Source organism: Mytilus galloprovincialis, chromosome 2, assembly GCF_965363235.1.
Source record: "Mytilus galloprovincialis chromosome 2, xbMytGall1.hap1.1, whole genome shotgun sequence".
Lineage (NCBI taxonomy): Eukaryota > Metazoa > Mollusca > Bivalvia > Mytilida > Mytilidae > Mytilus > Mytilus galloprovincialis.
This window is the reverse complement of record NC_134839.1, coordinates 99,833,188-99,850,938: the sequence shown is the minus strand read 5'-3', so window position 1 is coordinate 99,850,938 and position 17,751 is coordinate 99,833,188. Positions and strand designations below refer to the sequence as shown.

The following is a 17,751-nucleotide window of genomic DNA, read 5'->3' as shown; positions in this document are numbered from 1 at the left end:
GTGTACACTTAACCTACATCGACTATCGACTGCATGTAGACACAACATGATTTAAACTACATGTAAACATTGAGTCTTATCAATGGGAACGTAATTATGTTTAGTTTATGTGTGAGTTACACTAACACAACACCAAGTTTAGGTCAATGTGAACACGGCCTTATACATCTATCAATTTAAGATGATTTTGTTTTAAGTATTATTTGTAGCTGTTGATCAACCAACCAACAATCAATCAATCAATAGTATGATCATGATTTGTTTTAATCATTCAGTATCTACAAATAATGGTGATGAATTATTACATTTTATTCTGAGATGGTATTAAAGATTCTCAACATTAAATCCCTTTTAATGAACTGTCCCAGACATGACTGACAATAAACAATAACATGTTTTGATGGTACTACTTGATGCCAAACAAAATGTTATTTTATTTACCTCCATGAATTTCTTTGATCTGATCCAGGTGTGTTACAGACATAATATTATCTTATAATACATATCAATTGCATAAAAATGCTAATTAAACAAGAATTTGTTTTTTTAAGCTTATTTAACTAATATTGAGACTACATTTTCAATCTTGAAATTGGGAATGGAAATGGGGTATGTGTCAATTTAGAGACAACATCCTGAAAATGAGCAAAATACAACCGAAGGCCACCAATGGGTCTTCAACACAGCGATAAAATTCTGCACCCATTAAGGCATAATTCAGCTGGCCCCAAAACAAAGATGTGTACTTGTTCAGTGATAATGGAGGCAATACTAAACTCCAAAACATATAATCTTTCACATTATTCCTTGACAAAGAAAGAAATGGAATATAAGATAATGACAAACAATGTGAATCAAGGAGGGTCATTATACATGTCGTAAAATACATAAAGGGCAATGGGTTTTTTTTTATCAGAAAAAATACAAGAGATGGCAAAGCTTCAGTCTTCAGTAAATTTCAATGTTCAAACTACATTTGAATGTAATATTGATGGAGTTCTAAATCCTTTAAGAAATAATAGCTCAGCGACACTGACACAATAGTTAATTTTATCTTAAGCACCTCTTATTAAACAGTTAAGTTTAGCTCTTTGAAAATTGATTAAATCTATTATCTGCTATATTTCCAGGTAAACATCATTCCTCAGTCAGATCTTAAGAAATTTATGCTTTAAACTGATATTTACAAGTAAATCGTTGATGACTCATCAGTCCCCATTAACACAGTGCTACACAACCAATAATTAATCAGATTTATAACCATTATGTGTTGTCTTTAATCTTAAATTCAGTGGGAAGTGTAAACATGACTTAAAAAGAGAAACAGAACAGTTAAACAGACACCTAAAACTCTCATTTAACTAACAATCTACTGAAACAAGACTGAAACTATTATCACTAATATCACAACTATCAGAACTAAACTGAATGATGGCAGCAGTTAACACAAAAAAATAATAATTCTAAGACTGATATTAAAAAAATGCCAGCCCTCTCATGTTATGGTGATTGATAAAGATTGACCAAGCCATTTTAGATATAAACATATATACATATAGATTCTATGACAGCATTGAGTGTGAAACGATATTTTTCCTCTCGAGACAGTTAAATTTTCAAATTTAAAACGTGAAGCACGCCTAGCATTTTAAATATTGAAAATTTAACTGTAGAGAGTGGATAAATATCTTATTACACGAGATTTGGTGGTGGAATCTGTTTCTCTAATGGTCCGGGACCACAATTGTCGTCCCTTGATTTTCATTGTTCACGAATATAGTCCCTAGTGTTGACAGTGGGTTACCTGCCAATATTTTTCATACCCCTTCCAAATTTATTTCTCCATGTTTTATGCCTCAAATTGGAAGTAGGGGGGTGAAATTACACTGTAAAAAAATTTGGGTCCAGAATTTTAAAAGAAAGTAGTGATTTGGTCCAGCTGGAAAAGGTTAAAAATTAGCACTTCGGAAGCTGTCAAAAGATTTCAAGACACCCTAAACATAAAATTGTCCATATTTTGAGTTAGAGCCGATGAAGTTTTCTATAATTTTGATATAATTTGTCCCAAAAGTAGTACAACACACTGTAAAAATTTCATTGAGAAAGTGCAGGTGGGATTTTTTAAATTTTCATTTATGTTCTAAAAGAAATGCACTACAAATTAATTGTGTTCTTGGACCTTATGATTTTCAAACAATATGCAGGCAAACTTATTCCTTCTTTTTGAATGATCTGCAAAAGATGTGTTCTTTCTATTTGACGACATCAGGCATGGTGGCCTTTTCTCATGCCGTCACAATAGGAAATTCAGAGGAAAGCAAGAAAATTCGACGTCATAATTGGATTTTAACCAATGCAGAACTGAGATCAATCAACCCACACTTTGATTAAATATTTTTATACAATGGGTGCAGAAATTTTTTATTTATTTTCCTTTGATCTTGCTGACTGATAATTTCCTTTCTAAGAGGAGTCAAGTGATATGAAAAATTATCCCTAGGGGTCACATAGCGTTGCTAATGAAATTGACATGAAATTGACGGCAGCAGTCCTTTTGCGCCAATTACTGTTTTTCAGGGGTATGATTTGCGTCAAATTTTGTTTTCCAAATGTATCAATTGCGCCAATATTCGGAACTCATTTGCGCCAATTTACCTGTACACATATCTATCATAAATATTAACGATTAATATATATTTATTTTTATTTTTGGCTTGAAAAGTATCACATGTTCGGAGATATTTCACCATGAAGATGAGCATCTGAATACAATTGACTTAAAATGCATCAGACAGTCAATGTACATATAAAGAGAAAAACTTATTGCTTTGCTGAAAATTTAATAAAGATATGCCAATAGAGAAGAAAATAGAAGCTTTTGCTGATTATGTTTTAACCACATATGTTGATGACACAGTGTTTTGTTCCCACCATGCGTATGGGATTTATTATTATTAGGAATTATTATGAACTGTTTTATGCATTTCATCCTTCAATGTTTGTGGTTTTGGACAATAAAGTGAAGTTACAATACTACATATATCAAATGGGAAGTGCCCATGCAGCACTAGTACGAGAAAATTATGTTTCAGAAAAGGAAACATTTGCCGTGTAAACTGCCGGTTCTAAGTCCGAATAAAGGAGTAGAGAAGTCATTTTTCTTATAATTGGCACAATCGTATGTTTTATTTTTGGCGCAAATGATACCATGTAAATTTAAAACATGTGGCGCAAACGTAGCATTGGAGAAAAAAAGTTGTGGCGCAAAAAGACGCATTTTTGCCGCAAACGGATCTCTCCCAATTTGACAATGTGGTCATAGGTAAAATTCAGCAATAAACAGATTATCATTGGTCACCTCAACTCATTACTTTTTTCACTTTTGCTGTACAAGCGAGAAAATTCAATCTCATTGAGATCATGATCAATGATAATCTATCAAGAATTCTGTGGCCTGTCTGACACACACTCCATGAATATGTAATACAGTCTCAATTCTTTATTGTGATAGCACAAGTAAACATGACATATAAAATAAAACTGTTCACACTTTCTTAAGGTTTTCCAATTAAGATTACTTCTAAAATTAATTGGTGTGTTGTAAGAAAATCAATTAGGATGCAAGATCTCTTGATGTAAAGCACATAAAAATATCTTTCCATGAAGCAAGAAAATCAATAACAAGCCTCCTTTAAATCGCTTTACACAACATTAAATTATTCTGCAGTTTCAGGTTAAAAATGCTTAAAAAATAGAGAAACAGTATTTGATGTTCCCGGTTTTGACAGCAAACTCCTGTTAAATGTCTTTCCTACAATATACCTCTTAATATTTATATGATTTTAAACTTCTCATTTATTTTTCGGGCAAAAAAAACCCTAAGATTTTTTAATTAAACTTAACTTGGATCATAGATGAAAGATAATTCAACAACCTTTCGAAGACAAAATTGATTGTTGATGGAATTAACTCTTTCTTAAACAATAATGCCATTGTAAAGCCATATAATCGTTACTCCTACAAAATGCATGTTTTAAATGTGTTTTAGTATTGACAAACTTGTTTCACAACTCAATCAAAACTAAGAGCAATTTGTAGATAACATTGATGCAGGAAACAGATACAATAGGAACATGGTTGAATGGCTGTTTGACTTTTAGCATGAATGGAATAACCATGCTTTAGATCATTTAAAGAACATTATTTCAATTTCAATTTGTTTTGTACCAATGATATCTGATCATTAACAACATAAATCAGAATACAGCATCGCTTGTTATGACATAATTTTATTGACTTATCACAAAGGCTTGTAAATTCTTGTTTTACAGAATGGAAAAAAGTCTCTTAGGATATAATTAACTCCTATCTAAAGTGCAAAATCCTTTCAGATGTTCTGCTGTAATACAAGCTAACTTTTGAAAATTATGTGTTGCATTATAAGATAAGATATTTATCGATACATAATCATGAATAATTCATGGAAGCTTATCATGAAGTCTAGATTTTTAATAAAACATCTATCCATAAAGAGAGATATGTTGAATCAGTCAATGAGGCAGCAGCCCAGTGACACAAAATAATAAAAGGAAGACAATAGTTATCAACAATAGACATATATGTCTACAAAATATAACAAAATATAACAAGCTGTTGATTTATATGTTCATTGAAAATAAAACCATGTAGTGTTGGTATTTGTGGCCTGACTTAAAATAGTCATAAGGAGTACAATTATAGTGAAAATTCTTTTATATGTCTCTGTCTCATCATAAACGAAAGTTCAATTCAAAACATAAGTCACTCCTACTCCAACTCCTTATAACAATAAATCTGTATTTTTATTTCAAATTAGCATTTGGAGTGAATCATTGATCAACATTCAAATCTTGTTGCTTCATGTAGCAGAAAATGCTATAAGTTTGGCCTAGCAGTTTAACTGTATGACCTAGAATCACAACCATTATAGTTCAAAGATTGACAATTTGCCAACCTGCAATGTGTTAAAATTATTGACTTTGGCTCCTGCCAATATTATGAAGATAATTTTGATAATTTTGAAGAAATTTCCACTTTTATGATCAATGTTTTGAAGCACTTTATGAAGCATGCCTTCCTATCTTTAATCTTATTTCTACTTAAAACTCATCATAACTGAGTTACTTAAAGAAGTTTCAAATATATATTACTTTCAGTTTGAAGTTACATACAATAAGGTATATGTACATGCAATTTCAAACAAACATGTTGTACAATATTGCATTCCATTCATTAGGGTTTTTTTTTGTAATCTCAAATTTCTATTAATTTCCACCTTTAGAATAAAATAAAGAATCGAAATGGGGAATGTGTCAAAGAGAAAACAACCTGACCAAAGAGCAGACAACAGCTGAATTAAGACCACCAATAGAAGTTTCCATAACAAAGAATATCACATAAGTGAATTGCAACCAAAAAACTAGGGAAGAATGCATAAATTGATCAACCTGAGGGTAAAAAATCTAATCTAATTAAAGAATGTTATTTAGACATTCATATTTTTCATTCTAGATATTTAAATGAACAAAAACAAACATGTACACGTATGCATTTATGGGACTGTCCCAAGTAAGAAGCCTCTGACCTTTGTAAGTCTTTTATATATTTAATTATGTCAATTTTCGTGTTTCAGAGTTTAGCGAGATGACCATTTTTGCTGAACTAGTATACATTTCTGTTTTAGAGCCAACTGAACCTCGCCTCGGTGTGCAGGATTACTTCAATGTGTTGAGGACTCATTGGTGGACTTAGGCTGTTTGTTGCTCTTTGGCTGGGTTGTTGTCTCTTTGACACATTCCCAGTTCCCATTCTCAATTTTATGTAACAACAATAAAACAAATACATGTACATGATAATTTGTAATTTGTTATTGGTTTTAAATATAAAGTCGGTTAAGAGCTCTACAGAGCTCATGTTTACCTTGTTGAATTATACATGTCATGCCCGACTATAAATAAAATTTACTTACTTACTTACTTACTACTTACATTTTTGTAGTAATTGCAAGGCCTTTTATACCATATTTACTATGCTGTATTGTTTTTGCTCATTCTTGAAGGCTGTATGATGACATATAATTGAACAAACTACTATTTCATTTGGTATCTGGTGGCAAGTTGTCTCATTGGCAATCATACAACATCTTCTTATTTAATCATACCACATTATTTTATTTTTATATAAGTACATACTTGTAGCATGATTCAATGAGATTTATGGTGCTATTTGATCACTGGAAAACTATGTGCATTTGAAGAAACAAGAAATATTTAATTTGCTTCTTTGTTTAAGTTATTTGTGTATACAAACAAATGAAAATATTGCTAGTTAATTTCTTAGCCACAAGGAGTCTAATTTTGTTAGTAACACCAAGTAATTGATGTTTTGTTTTTATTTACAACATATTTTTCTCAATTTAACTCAGCATGGACATTTGAAGCTTAGATATAAAGAAAGCGTCAATGAAAAATGATTCCACTGATAAAACTATTTAACAAACACTTTATTGCAATATTAACTTCATATCAATAATATATGAGTTTGTGAAATAAAATCCAGACGCCATCAATTCCCATATAACAAAGACCTGGTATATGGTAATCCATTATACAAAGTGAGGTTGCCTATTATCACAATAATAATGCTGTTTTTTATCAATTATACTCAAATGACATAATGTCTATCAATATGATAACTGTCACAAAACAAGCTTATGTTTACTATCCTACTGAGTTTGGAAATATAACTGCCAGATCCAGAGATGTCTCCAGTATTCTGATAAAACAAAATATTCTCTAAATGGATGCTAAAGAAAAGACGCCATGTACATTGACCTGTTTTGAATTATTAAACGAGTACTGAATAACAGTGTATTTAAATCTGAAAAGAAACCATTTTACTTCTGTTCTTTGTCCATTTTTTTTAATTCATTCATCTTCTTCTGACCTTGCTTGTTGATTGTGAACAATAATTTTTTATTTCAACACTATAAATAAAACTTTGTTTTTATTAATCATGACATACCCATTGTCTGAGATTATGTTTTTCAACGTGCTACCACTCAGAATCAAACAAAAGTTCCAACACTATGGCTATGCACGTAAAACATAATGTGTTTCTATCTTAAGTTAAGCCTATAATTTGGCATTAAAATAAGAAAGATCATAGTATAGGGAACATGTGTATTAAGTTTGAAGTTGATTGGAATTGAACTTCATCAAAAAGTACTGTTACCAAAAACTTAAACAAAAGCAGGACTGAAGGACAAACGGACAAACAAATTGAAGGATGAACGGACGAACAAACAGACACACAGACAGAAAAAAATAATGCTCCTAAACTTTCTTTCAATGACAAACATTTGCAGCTATTCCAGAAAATTACCATCATTTATTGAGACCTTATTATTAGTTATAAGTAGTAATTTGTTCTTATCATACCTACCTCAGAACCAGCATATCATTGTACAATTCTACCTACCTTATCCCATGGCACGTACTGACAGCTACACTAGACCATTCATCTCTTTTAACTGTACCCTGATAGTAGCAATGCTCTACAGTCTGCAATATAAAAGGTACAATCACAAATTGTCAATTTTGGGTATTCATTTTTGAAAAGACAGCAGCCTATATTACAAAAGTGAGACATAGCAATCCTACAGTCTGTTGTCGGCAGCGTTCACAAATATTCACTCTGTGGTTAAATTTTTTTTAAATTTTGATAACTTTAATTTCTTAAACTATCCTGGTTTCTACCAAACTTGGACAGAAGCTTGTTTATGATCAGTATCTAGAGGGACATTTTTAATAATTTTTTCTCCATTTTTGTTGAGCCTGCGACTAATAGCAAAAGTAGACGAGACATAGGGTTCCTTGGAACCCTTACAAATTCTTTACCTCCATGTTACTAGTTATTTAGTATTTATGTTCCTCCACCCATTCATGATTTAAAAGACAATGGACCAACAACAAACTTTTGATACCTGTTTTATTTACTAGTAATCAATCAAGCTGGACATTTTCACAGGTTTATTAGACTCCCAATGTAAATTATGAATGGTCCTAAACTTAGATAAACAAGTAAATGATATTTTATCCACTGCTACACAATTATTTAGTACCACTATAAAATTCACAGAAAAGGCCTGTTTCCTACCCATAATAGATTGCTCTTTCATATGACCATACCATGTTAAACCCTAGGACCTCTGGTCATCCAAATTTGAATTTTTAAGATAACTAATTTGACCTTCCCAGACACATTAACATTGTAAAAGTTTGCCTACAAATAATAGTCTTGCAAAAACAAAAAGAGGTAACCTAAATTAAGTTAGAGGCTGTAAAGTTATTCATAGGGTATTTCATCATAACATTGTGGACTAAAAAATATACTAGACCCAAGCCTAATGGAATCCAGAATAATATTTTTGTATTTCACGACATCATAATTTTCAAGATTATAAATCAATATAAATCATTCATTTATTATTAACTAGGATCACCTTCATTCAACATTTACTTATTAAACAACCAGGTGAAAAGATCAAAGAGATAATATCAGATCAAAGGGTTATAACTCATCAACAGGTAATAGACGGAATGGATAAATAGAATATCTATTATGTAAAGTGAATCATTGTTATATTTTTATAGGTAACAGTAAAGGTTAATTGGATTGTAATCTGTAGGGATTCCAGTTTTAACACAGTAGGATCTTTGACATTGTTCAACAGAACTAGAAGAATTTACCTGTGGAGGAACAATGTCTGGGAGGATATGGTCTGCAAGCCTTTTTTAAAACTTTGTAGAGTTTTAAGTAATCAAAGGGACCCACTTGCAGCCCTTGGGCTGTTGGCAATATTAGTTAAAATAAACAAAGTTACAATGATCAAGTAAAATAATTCTATGTGTTGTGCCTTGCTTATGTAAGCAATGATCCTTGATAAAGTTGATATATAACTTTATGTGGTGCACTCCTCACTCACTCAATCTAGCATGGTGTTGATTGTATGGTTTAAGGGGACCCTCATTGAAATACATGGAATCAGTTTGAATGATTGGATTCATCAGGAATCTTCATCAATGAATGAAAACATACTTTTTGTCAATGAGACAGCAACCCATCTCAAGGTCAATTCAACAATAAGCAAACTACCAAAGATTTGTCATTAATACCAGATTTCCTGAGCAATTCATAAATGGAGATAACAAATTAATCAAATAAGTAAAAGTTCTCAGGAACCTTGCACTAGTAAGTTTCATTTTGTCCTAGATCCTGTTCTTCACGATCAACTTGGGGCAAACTAAAAACAATTAAATAAGAACATCAATATTTTAAACATTGGACATAAAAATTGCATGGTTGTGTGGCTCTATTACATGATTAAATGTATTAACGTCACTTGTAATTCTAGTGGTAATACTAAAACTAATTAAAAATATCCACCTCTGTGTCGTTCATCAAGTGATCTTGAATGTTTGTATACCAGAACTTTTGAAAGGTATGACAAATTCTACAACAGAGACCATGGCCATAAACCAACTAATTGCAGGTCCAGTTTTTTCATGGTGATAGGTCTGTTGGATAGATAAATCATCCTAATTCTTAAATTTTTAAACCCACTAAACATATAGATATCTGTTCAATGTCGACTTTCAATGTAATTAGAGTAAAACTTTCTTAATTAAACAGTTCCATCCTAGCAATAAGAACAAAGTAAAGCATTACATGGATGAACTCTTTGTTAATTGAGCAGAGTTAACAGCTGATCTGGCAACTTTCTATAAGATTATGCTAAAGCACCTGTTATATCAGGAGATTCTATTACAGTCAAAATCTGCATCTGAAGATGTGGCTCATCACAAGAACAATTAAATATTTAGAACACCCTGAACATTATTTGATAGAAACATGATATATAGTATAACAAAAAACCTTATTTCACAAAAATAAATGATTCAGAATTTTTGGGCAGAAAACTGGTGGAGACCCTGTCATCATTTTCTCTTCATTTTGTTTTTTCTACTCAGATTTAGAAATCAACCTATTAAATTACTGGATTTTGTGTCTGGAGCAAAAAATCTGTACTGGGTTAGTTTAAATTTATTGTTGTACTGCAACAAGTATCTGTTATATGATATATGTATTAACTTTCCAGAGAACCTGTCCTGCAATCTTGTTTAGAGATTTTTCTAATTTGTTTTTAAGATGAATTATACAGCTGATTTACTCTGAGTTCTATTTAATGAAGTGTTGAAATGACTTTATACAAGTACCATGCATCTTAATGTAATTTTTTTGTTGTATTTTATTTACCTTTATTCTCTAAATATATTGAACATGTTTACCTTTAAACAATGCAAATACCCATTTTTAAATTACAATACATGTATCTGGAAATCAATTTCTGCTTTTATTAGGATATAAAAAGAATTCCAACAACAATTTATGCACTCCACAAGATTTATATTCAAGCTTGACTGTATTGATTCAGGAAAGACTTTAGATTTTATTTAGTCCAGGAAGATGATCATTTATCATTAACTCCCAGCAACAAGAAGAAAGTTAATCTAAAATCGATGTTATATCTATCATAGTTTAACAGTATTAATTCTATTATACCTTGACATAAGAATTCTAATAAGAGTACAAACTTCTAAAGTTCATATTTCTCCATTCTCGTAGGAAAATATTTAGGATCGAAATTAATAATTCTAAGATTTGACAGCTGATTTTAGGATCAATCTAATGCGATTGTCAGGGTATAATTCAACTATACAACCAAAGCAATCAATTTGTTCTCTAAAATTCTCATTTATTTTCTGTAATTATACAATACTGCATGCTATTTATTTAAACTGAACAAAATAAATATTGAAGACTCAAGTGAAAACAAAGACAAATGTTATTTATCAATGAAGTATATACCTTGCTAATAATTTGTTGGTTTTCTTCCAGGTAATGTTTGACCTGAATTCCTGAAGACAGCAGAGCACTGAAAATATACATTTATTTAAATCAATAGAATTCTCTCTAATCCACATAAAATGATCAGTATTTAACTAAATTAACAAAAATTAAACTTTCTGAAGAAAAACAGATACATGACAGACAAATGGACAGATAAACACAATTAGAAGTACAGACCAGAAAATAATTAATTCCCCATTCTGTGATAGATTGGTCATAAAAATTCATATCCATAAAGAATTATCTTATCATGCTTTGAAAATAATAGTGTCCAATAGAGTTACATTTTTTCTATGAAAACAGTATAAACACATTGTAACATTCTTTGTACACAAACGTACATGTATACCATGTATATTTTTGAATGACAATATACAGATGTGACCCTTAATTTGTTGTCTAATACAAATATAGAGCTAGAGTGAACTGTAATTTTAAGAAACCATATACATTAGAACATTGTCACATTTTATATATAAATGTATCCTTACTCATTCTTTTTCAGTCTTAACTTTTGTCCTTGTCCATTAATCATCAACTGGAAGGTGACATGCTCAAGATGTTCATGAGTTCCCTGCAGAAATTTAATGTTTAGTTATAGAAATAGGCAGAATTATTACATACATCATATTGTTTATCATGTTTATGTCCTAGTCTTTAATTATTAAATATGACCCACTTGCAAGACTTGAAATGAACAATGTTTTTAGAAAATAAAATTAATTTCTAATAGTTTTTATCAAAACTTCATCAACACTGTGATCCAAATATTTTTTTAAAGAGTTCCATATCCCGACCTCCCATCCACCAGAATAAACTGTAGGGTGCTATTGGCTATTGCATTTATTTCTAACAGTGGAGGGGCTAAAAGGAGGAACCTTGTTCCAATTTTTTAGCTGGTCAATTTTTTTTCTCATCACAGTTTCATTACTTTTTCTTTAAGTATACCAATTCCTCAGTTCTGTTAGACATTTTAAGGCAACCATCAAAACTTGGGATAAGTCATTTGGGCCAAAATGTTACATATACAATGTATGACAAAATTTCTATTAAAATAAGAGAGATAGGAGAGGCAAAAGGGACATTCTAAAGTCTAGAGATATAAATAAGCAGATGTTATATGAGTGCCAATGAGACAACTCCCCATTTGTCTCCCTAAATTTACTTGTTAATATTTGCTTTTGAAAGTATTTCTATGTTTTCTGTATCTAAGAACATTTTTAAAATGTACATGATGTATATTGATATCTGATAAAAAAAAAAAACAAACATATATGACACTGAAAACAAATAGTCTGAAGGATTATTTTCATTTCCATAATCTGCTTATAAATTTTTATACATGTACTATTGCCCCAAGATAGAGAATATTTAAATATTGATGCATTCTTTCGATAATTTAATTTTAGAAGCTCTGAAGGGTCAATGATTTTGATGCAAATGGAAATACGAATATTCAAGAAGGTGTAGTATATTTTTCATTCAAATTAGACATACTAATTTCCTGAAAAAAGGCATTGGTGACCTTCGGCTGTTGTCTGCTTTATGGTCCAGTTGTTGTCGCTTTGACACATTCCCCATTTCCAGTCTCAATTTTTTTGAAAATGCACTTTTTCAACAACGTGTGTGAAGTCTTCATTGAGAAAAAAAACATTGTTATTCTCAATTAACAAAACACTTAACATTATTTCATCCTTTTCAATCAATGAATATGAACTTACATGATGTCTAATCTGTTTTTCACGAGTTGAGATGGCAATCTGGTCTGCTTTCTTATGGACTCTTTTAGGAAATATAATTTCAAATGGTCTTGGAATGTTATCCCAAAGGTATTTATTGTAGGGATGCTCCAGTAACTTAGCTATGTCTGATTCTACAATAAAAATTCATATATACATTGATATACATGTAACATAGTCTGCACCAGGGATGGGGTCGATTACTTTAAAATGTAATCGATTAAATTACAATTACTTAGCTAATAAAATGTAATCAATTACATTACAATTACACCCTATTTCATATGTAATCGATTACATTAGATTACTTTTCTTTAAAGTAATCATGATTACTTTAGATTACTTATGATTACATTGTATATTGTAGTATCAAAGTTTTTTTTATAATTTTTTATCCTCACTAAAAAAGCTATTTTTGGTGATTTTTTTAAAAGCCTTAATTTATTCATCTTATTTGAAAGAATTTATAGACAAGTACAGTGTAGCATGTGTAATTTGATAAAATAGCTATAGACAAGTGTCCTTTCTCTGTGTAAAAGATAAAACTTTATTTTTTTCTACAAATTTTAACCAACTGCCTAATTAACAAAAAACCTCAACAAATAAAGAAATAATTAATTAAGTATAGTTTTATTGTCTGTTGGGACATAATTGACACATCCATTAATGTTTTTACAGGTGTTAATCACAACTTCCATTTTTTTTAACAAACAATAGGTGAGCTTGGGTATTAAAATTGTATTGTCTTAATAACAATATCAATTAAGTTAAAAGTGGTTGATTGTCATTATTTGTTTGAAAATGTTTATTACTTGATCTAATTAATAGAATTATTGCCAGGTGAAAACACAAAACAGCTTTGTATTTAGAAAAGTATATACATTTCTCTTTAAATACACAGTTTATTGAAATAAAAGATATTTTGTAACGATGAAACTTCTGATGTCACCTATTGTTTACTATATATATGCATATTGTTTGTAATATTATGCCATATGTATACTTTTAGTAAACTGTTAACAAAATAAAACACTTGGTTATACAAATTTGTTATATAGATGATACAATTTATCACATTAAACAAGGTCCCATCATTGTGAATACTAGTCTCATGATTTTTCATTCAAGCTTTACATTTTCTTATTTTCATCTTGTCTATCAAAAACTATTTTCATATATATACAAGATTGTAATCGGCAAGTAATCATATGAATGTAATCTTAAAGTAATCTAAAAGTAATCATGATTACACCTGTTTTTTGCAATGTAATCGATTGCATTACGATTACTTGTAATCAGAAATGGCATGATTACTGATTACATAGGATTACACTGCAAACTGTAATCGATTACAGCTGATTACGATTACTGATTACGATTACCCCATGCCTGGTCTGCACATGAGATTACATGTTAAAAAATATAATCACACAAAAACAAACTTATGTGTGCTCCAGTGTAATTATAAATCAAAGCTTGATTCAGATAAAAATCGTTTTGTGCTGGTATTGAGAGATTTACTGTAAAAACAGAATCATTGCTACATTGTATTGATTGAAAATGATCCCCTAGCCAAAAATTTATCATAAAGATCTATCAAAGAACATGAATATAAGGAATAACTTTCCCATGTAAAAACTTTAAAAGCAGATGCACACATACAATGTACATGTACAAAAACTGTAGCAAATACATTTTTTAAAATCTTAATTCTTTTAGTTTTTAACAATCTTCTGTCAAAACAAAAAGGTATACATGTATATGTTAATTATATAAGGACATGTCAATATGAAGAAGTGTAGCTGAATCAACTATGGCTGAACTGTTACATTTAGTAAGCCAAAAACATCTCAACAGCATCTGGGTCATCTTAATTCGGAATTTCCATGTTGCAAACCTCATTGAGATACATTGTACATGTTGTATAAAGATGAAGAACAGCAACAACTTGCTTTTTCGTTAAAGTGTGTGCATTTACTTGATGTCATTTTATGTAGTAACATTTACACCATACATTGTACATGTACATGTAGATCATTCACTTTTACTGATATCCTAGAAAATTTCTACACATGTAATTTATTAAACACAGAATCTACATTGTTGTAGGCATTCTTGAGAGTATATAATTATGTTAAAGTTCTCATCATCATTGAATTATATAATTTTTAATCCAACAGATATATATGTCCCATACTAGTCAAAATAATTATGATGTCTTGAAAGTCATTTAATTTTTTTCTGTAACACTTTGTAAGTTGGTAATCATGGTAATGGACGGACTTAATTGTTGTTGTTTTTTTTTTTTTAGCAAAATGAAGAATATTGCAAACTTAGATCATTGTTGCCTTCCTTAATCATATAAACACAAACACTTATTATCTATGTAACTCATTGTTTGTCATATGCATGCTGTCTCGTATCAAAAAGCGATAAGTCTGTTGCTGAACCAGATAAGTGTGGACTGGAAATGCAGAAAACTGATACAGGTATGAAGTCTGTTACCATTCTTAACCGTGTGTAGCAGACAGAGTTATTAGTTAATTTTTAGCTCCCTTTGGTAAAACTCTAAATTTCATATTTGATGTATTTCATTGTTAATTAATTTACATGAAGCTTATTAAGGATATATTTGTTAAATTACATAGCTTTTGCTATTTTAATTCATTGGTTAAAGATATTTATTTATATTGTAAAGTTTAATATTTGCATCGTTGCAAATTCTTTGGTTACCTTCTGTGAGAAATTTATATATTTTATATAACTAGTTTTAGATTCTTATTTTGAATCCTCTGAGGACTGACATTCAGTCCAACTAAGGAAAGCCAGGCTTTCCAACCAAGTATCCATTAGGCTAGTGCATTTGCTACATGCCTCCATAGTACGGGTTAATTTGAAGTCACTGAATGCTCCATTTCTACACTTTTGGCTTTTCATAATAGAAGTTGTACTTTGTTCAATAAATTATATATTGTTTTCAGTTTTTGGTTTTCATTTACTTAGATATATTATAGTGCATCACTTTTGGCATCAGTCGTTTTCCGCACACATCAGTTTACAAACTAGAATTAGCTGTGGTCCGCATCCCTGAATCTTAGGCAGAATTGTTCCTGCTACACGTGTTTAACTCCTTCCTACAAGATGGTAGTAATGCCCTTTACCGTCAGGCTTCAAACAGGAATTTTCGGCTACCATTAGCGTCAAATTGGTAAAAATTTAACATGATTTGTCACAAGATCCTTAGTAATTTGTTGCAGGTCACGAATATTTATTGTTTACGTCAGTTTTGGAATTTTTTTAGAGTGAAGTTCAAAAATCACCGTAAATGTCATTAGGCAAGAATTTTTACCATTATTTGTCAGGAAGGTACAATGTATATCTGAGACTACTATAACACTATATATGCACTACCCACCTACAACTTGTACACAAATGTGAAAGTTGCTGCAGCAATATTTTAAAATTAAAACATAGAAAAAACAATTCATTTGTCAATATCCATCAATGGGTGAAACTTTCCTCTGCAAACATAGGAACTTGTCTCTGAAATAATATACTATTGCTTTGTTTGGCAAAGGTGTAAAATTAAATATAGGTACAGGTATTGTGTCTTTTTACATGTTTACAGAGATGAATGGTTTCAAGAAAATATTATACGAGTTTTTGTTCGTGTTATAAGTTCTTTTTATGCTACATGAAACATAATAATTAATGAGATGCAAAGATGAGTCATTCAGTTACAAAGAACATATCCTTTGATGTTTTCACGTGTATCGATTTTTTGACAGCGATGACAAAAAAAAATTGATATCTTACCAGAATTTACAGCGGGTATTCCTTGAACAAAAACAATTCCATAGAAAAAAATTAATATAAATCCCATTCTTTCACATTTTGCAGTTTTTTCGGTTCTATAGTCTTAATTTAAGGCATCTTTTTTGTCTAGTGTGCTTCCAAGTTCAGTCCATTTCAAATCAAGCATTTGTTTGTTTCAGATTCAAGGGAAACAACTCTAACTTGAAAACATCAGGCAAGCGCTGACAGTGCTGATGGAATATCTTGCACCTAACACACCTTTGATTTATTAGGCGACGCCGTCTTAGAAAATGCTAATTACCGGTTTTCAGGATTTATTTGTACAACACAATACAATATAATTATGTTTATTATAGGGACATTGTGTAAAATAAAATATGTACAGAGTGTGTACATTATTGAAATATTTCAATTAAATTACACCCGGCCCAATGGACCGGGTACAAGTCAAATCGGCACCCATAGAAAAAGTCAAATCGGCACCTGGTTAAATCTACATCTAGTCAAATCGGCACCAATTTAAACAATAAAATGGTCTATTTTGGGGGTTGGATTTTATCATGCACAAATGTTAATTATTTAAGCAAACAATCCTGCAAAATGCTCAACTAGTTAAAAAATGCATAAAAATATCCAATACCTAATATATATATATATATATATATATATAATCAAAAATACACATCTTAATAGTTGAGAGAAAAAAATATATATATCAACCCCAAAAAATGTGAATAAAATTAAGTGAATATTTCTGGACAATCCCTTCCTTAGTTTAACTCTTCTTGCGTAAATACTGAAAAATTTCTGGACAACCCATTCCTTATTTTTACTGTTTTTGCTTAAAATACTGTTAAAAATTTATATTAACAAATCTAACATTGTTGCCGGATTGACTATATCAAGTGCCGATTTAACCAGGTGCCAAATTAACTATACCGGGTGCCGATTTAACCAGGTGCCGATTTGACTAGCCTTCGATGGACCTAACGTTATAGATCATTTTAAATAGATACTACATTTATATTTGGAACCTTAGACTAACTGTGAGGCTCCCACGGGGTACCCCCCTCAGGTCGCCGCTTTTAAGTTCGTCGAGAGGTCGTTTTTAAGGATAATGTACAGGTCGCAGGTCGTTTTTCCTAACACAGAGGACGGAAGTTGGTCGGAGGTCGTTTTTTCCAAA

At 30.7% G+C, this 17,751-nt stretch overlaps 1 protein-coding gene across 4 annotated transcripts in view; it reads right to left on the bottom strand.

Moving 5' to 3' along the window:
- Nucleotides 1-16,751, bottom strand: part of LOC143065100 (disintegrin and metalloproteinase domain-containing protein 23-like) — a 58,389-nt gene extending 41,638 nt beyond the window's left edge. For 3 of the 4 annotated variants that reach the window (XM_076238447.1, XM_076238448.1, XM_076238449.1), the window contains exons 1-5: nt 16,566-16,751; nt 12,732-12,883; nt 11,502-11,584; nt 10,969-11,035; nt 7,519-7,601 (exon numbers count right to left, since the gene is read on the bottom strand). In XM_076238447.1, the coding sequence (XP_076094562.1) occupies nt 7,519-7,601; nt 10,969-11,035; nt 11,502-11,584; nt 12,732-12,883; nt 16,566-16,632 (452 nt within the window). In that variant the 5' untranslated portion in view covers nt 16,633-16,751. The remainder of the gene's footprint in view (nt 1-7,518; nt 7,602-10,968; nt 11,036-11,501; nt 11,585-12,731; nt 12,884-16,565) is intronic. The other variant, XM_076238451.1, reaches the window with a different exon arrangement.
- Nucleotides 16,752-17,751: the final 1,000 nt, after the last annotated feature.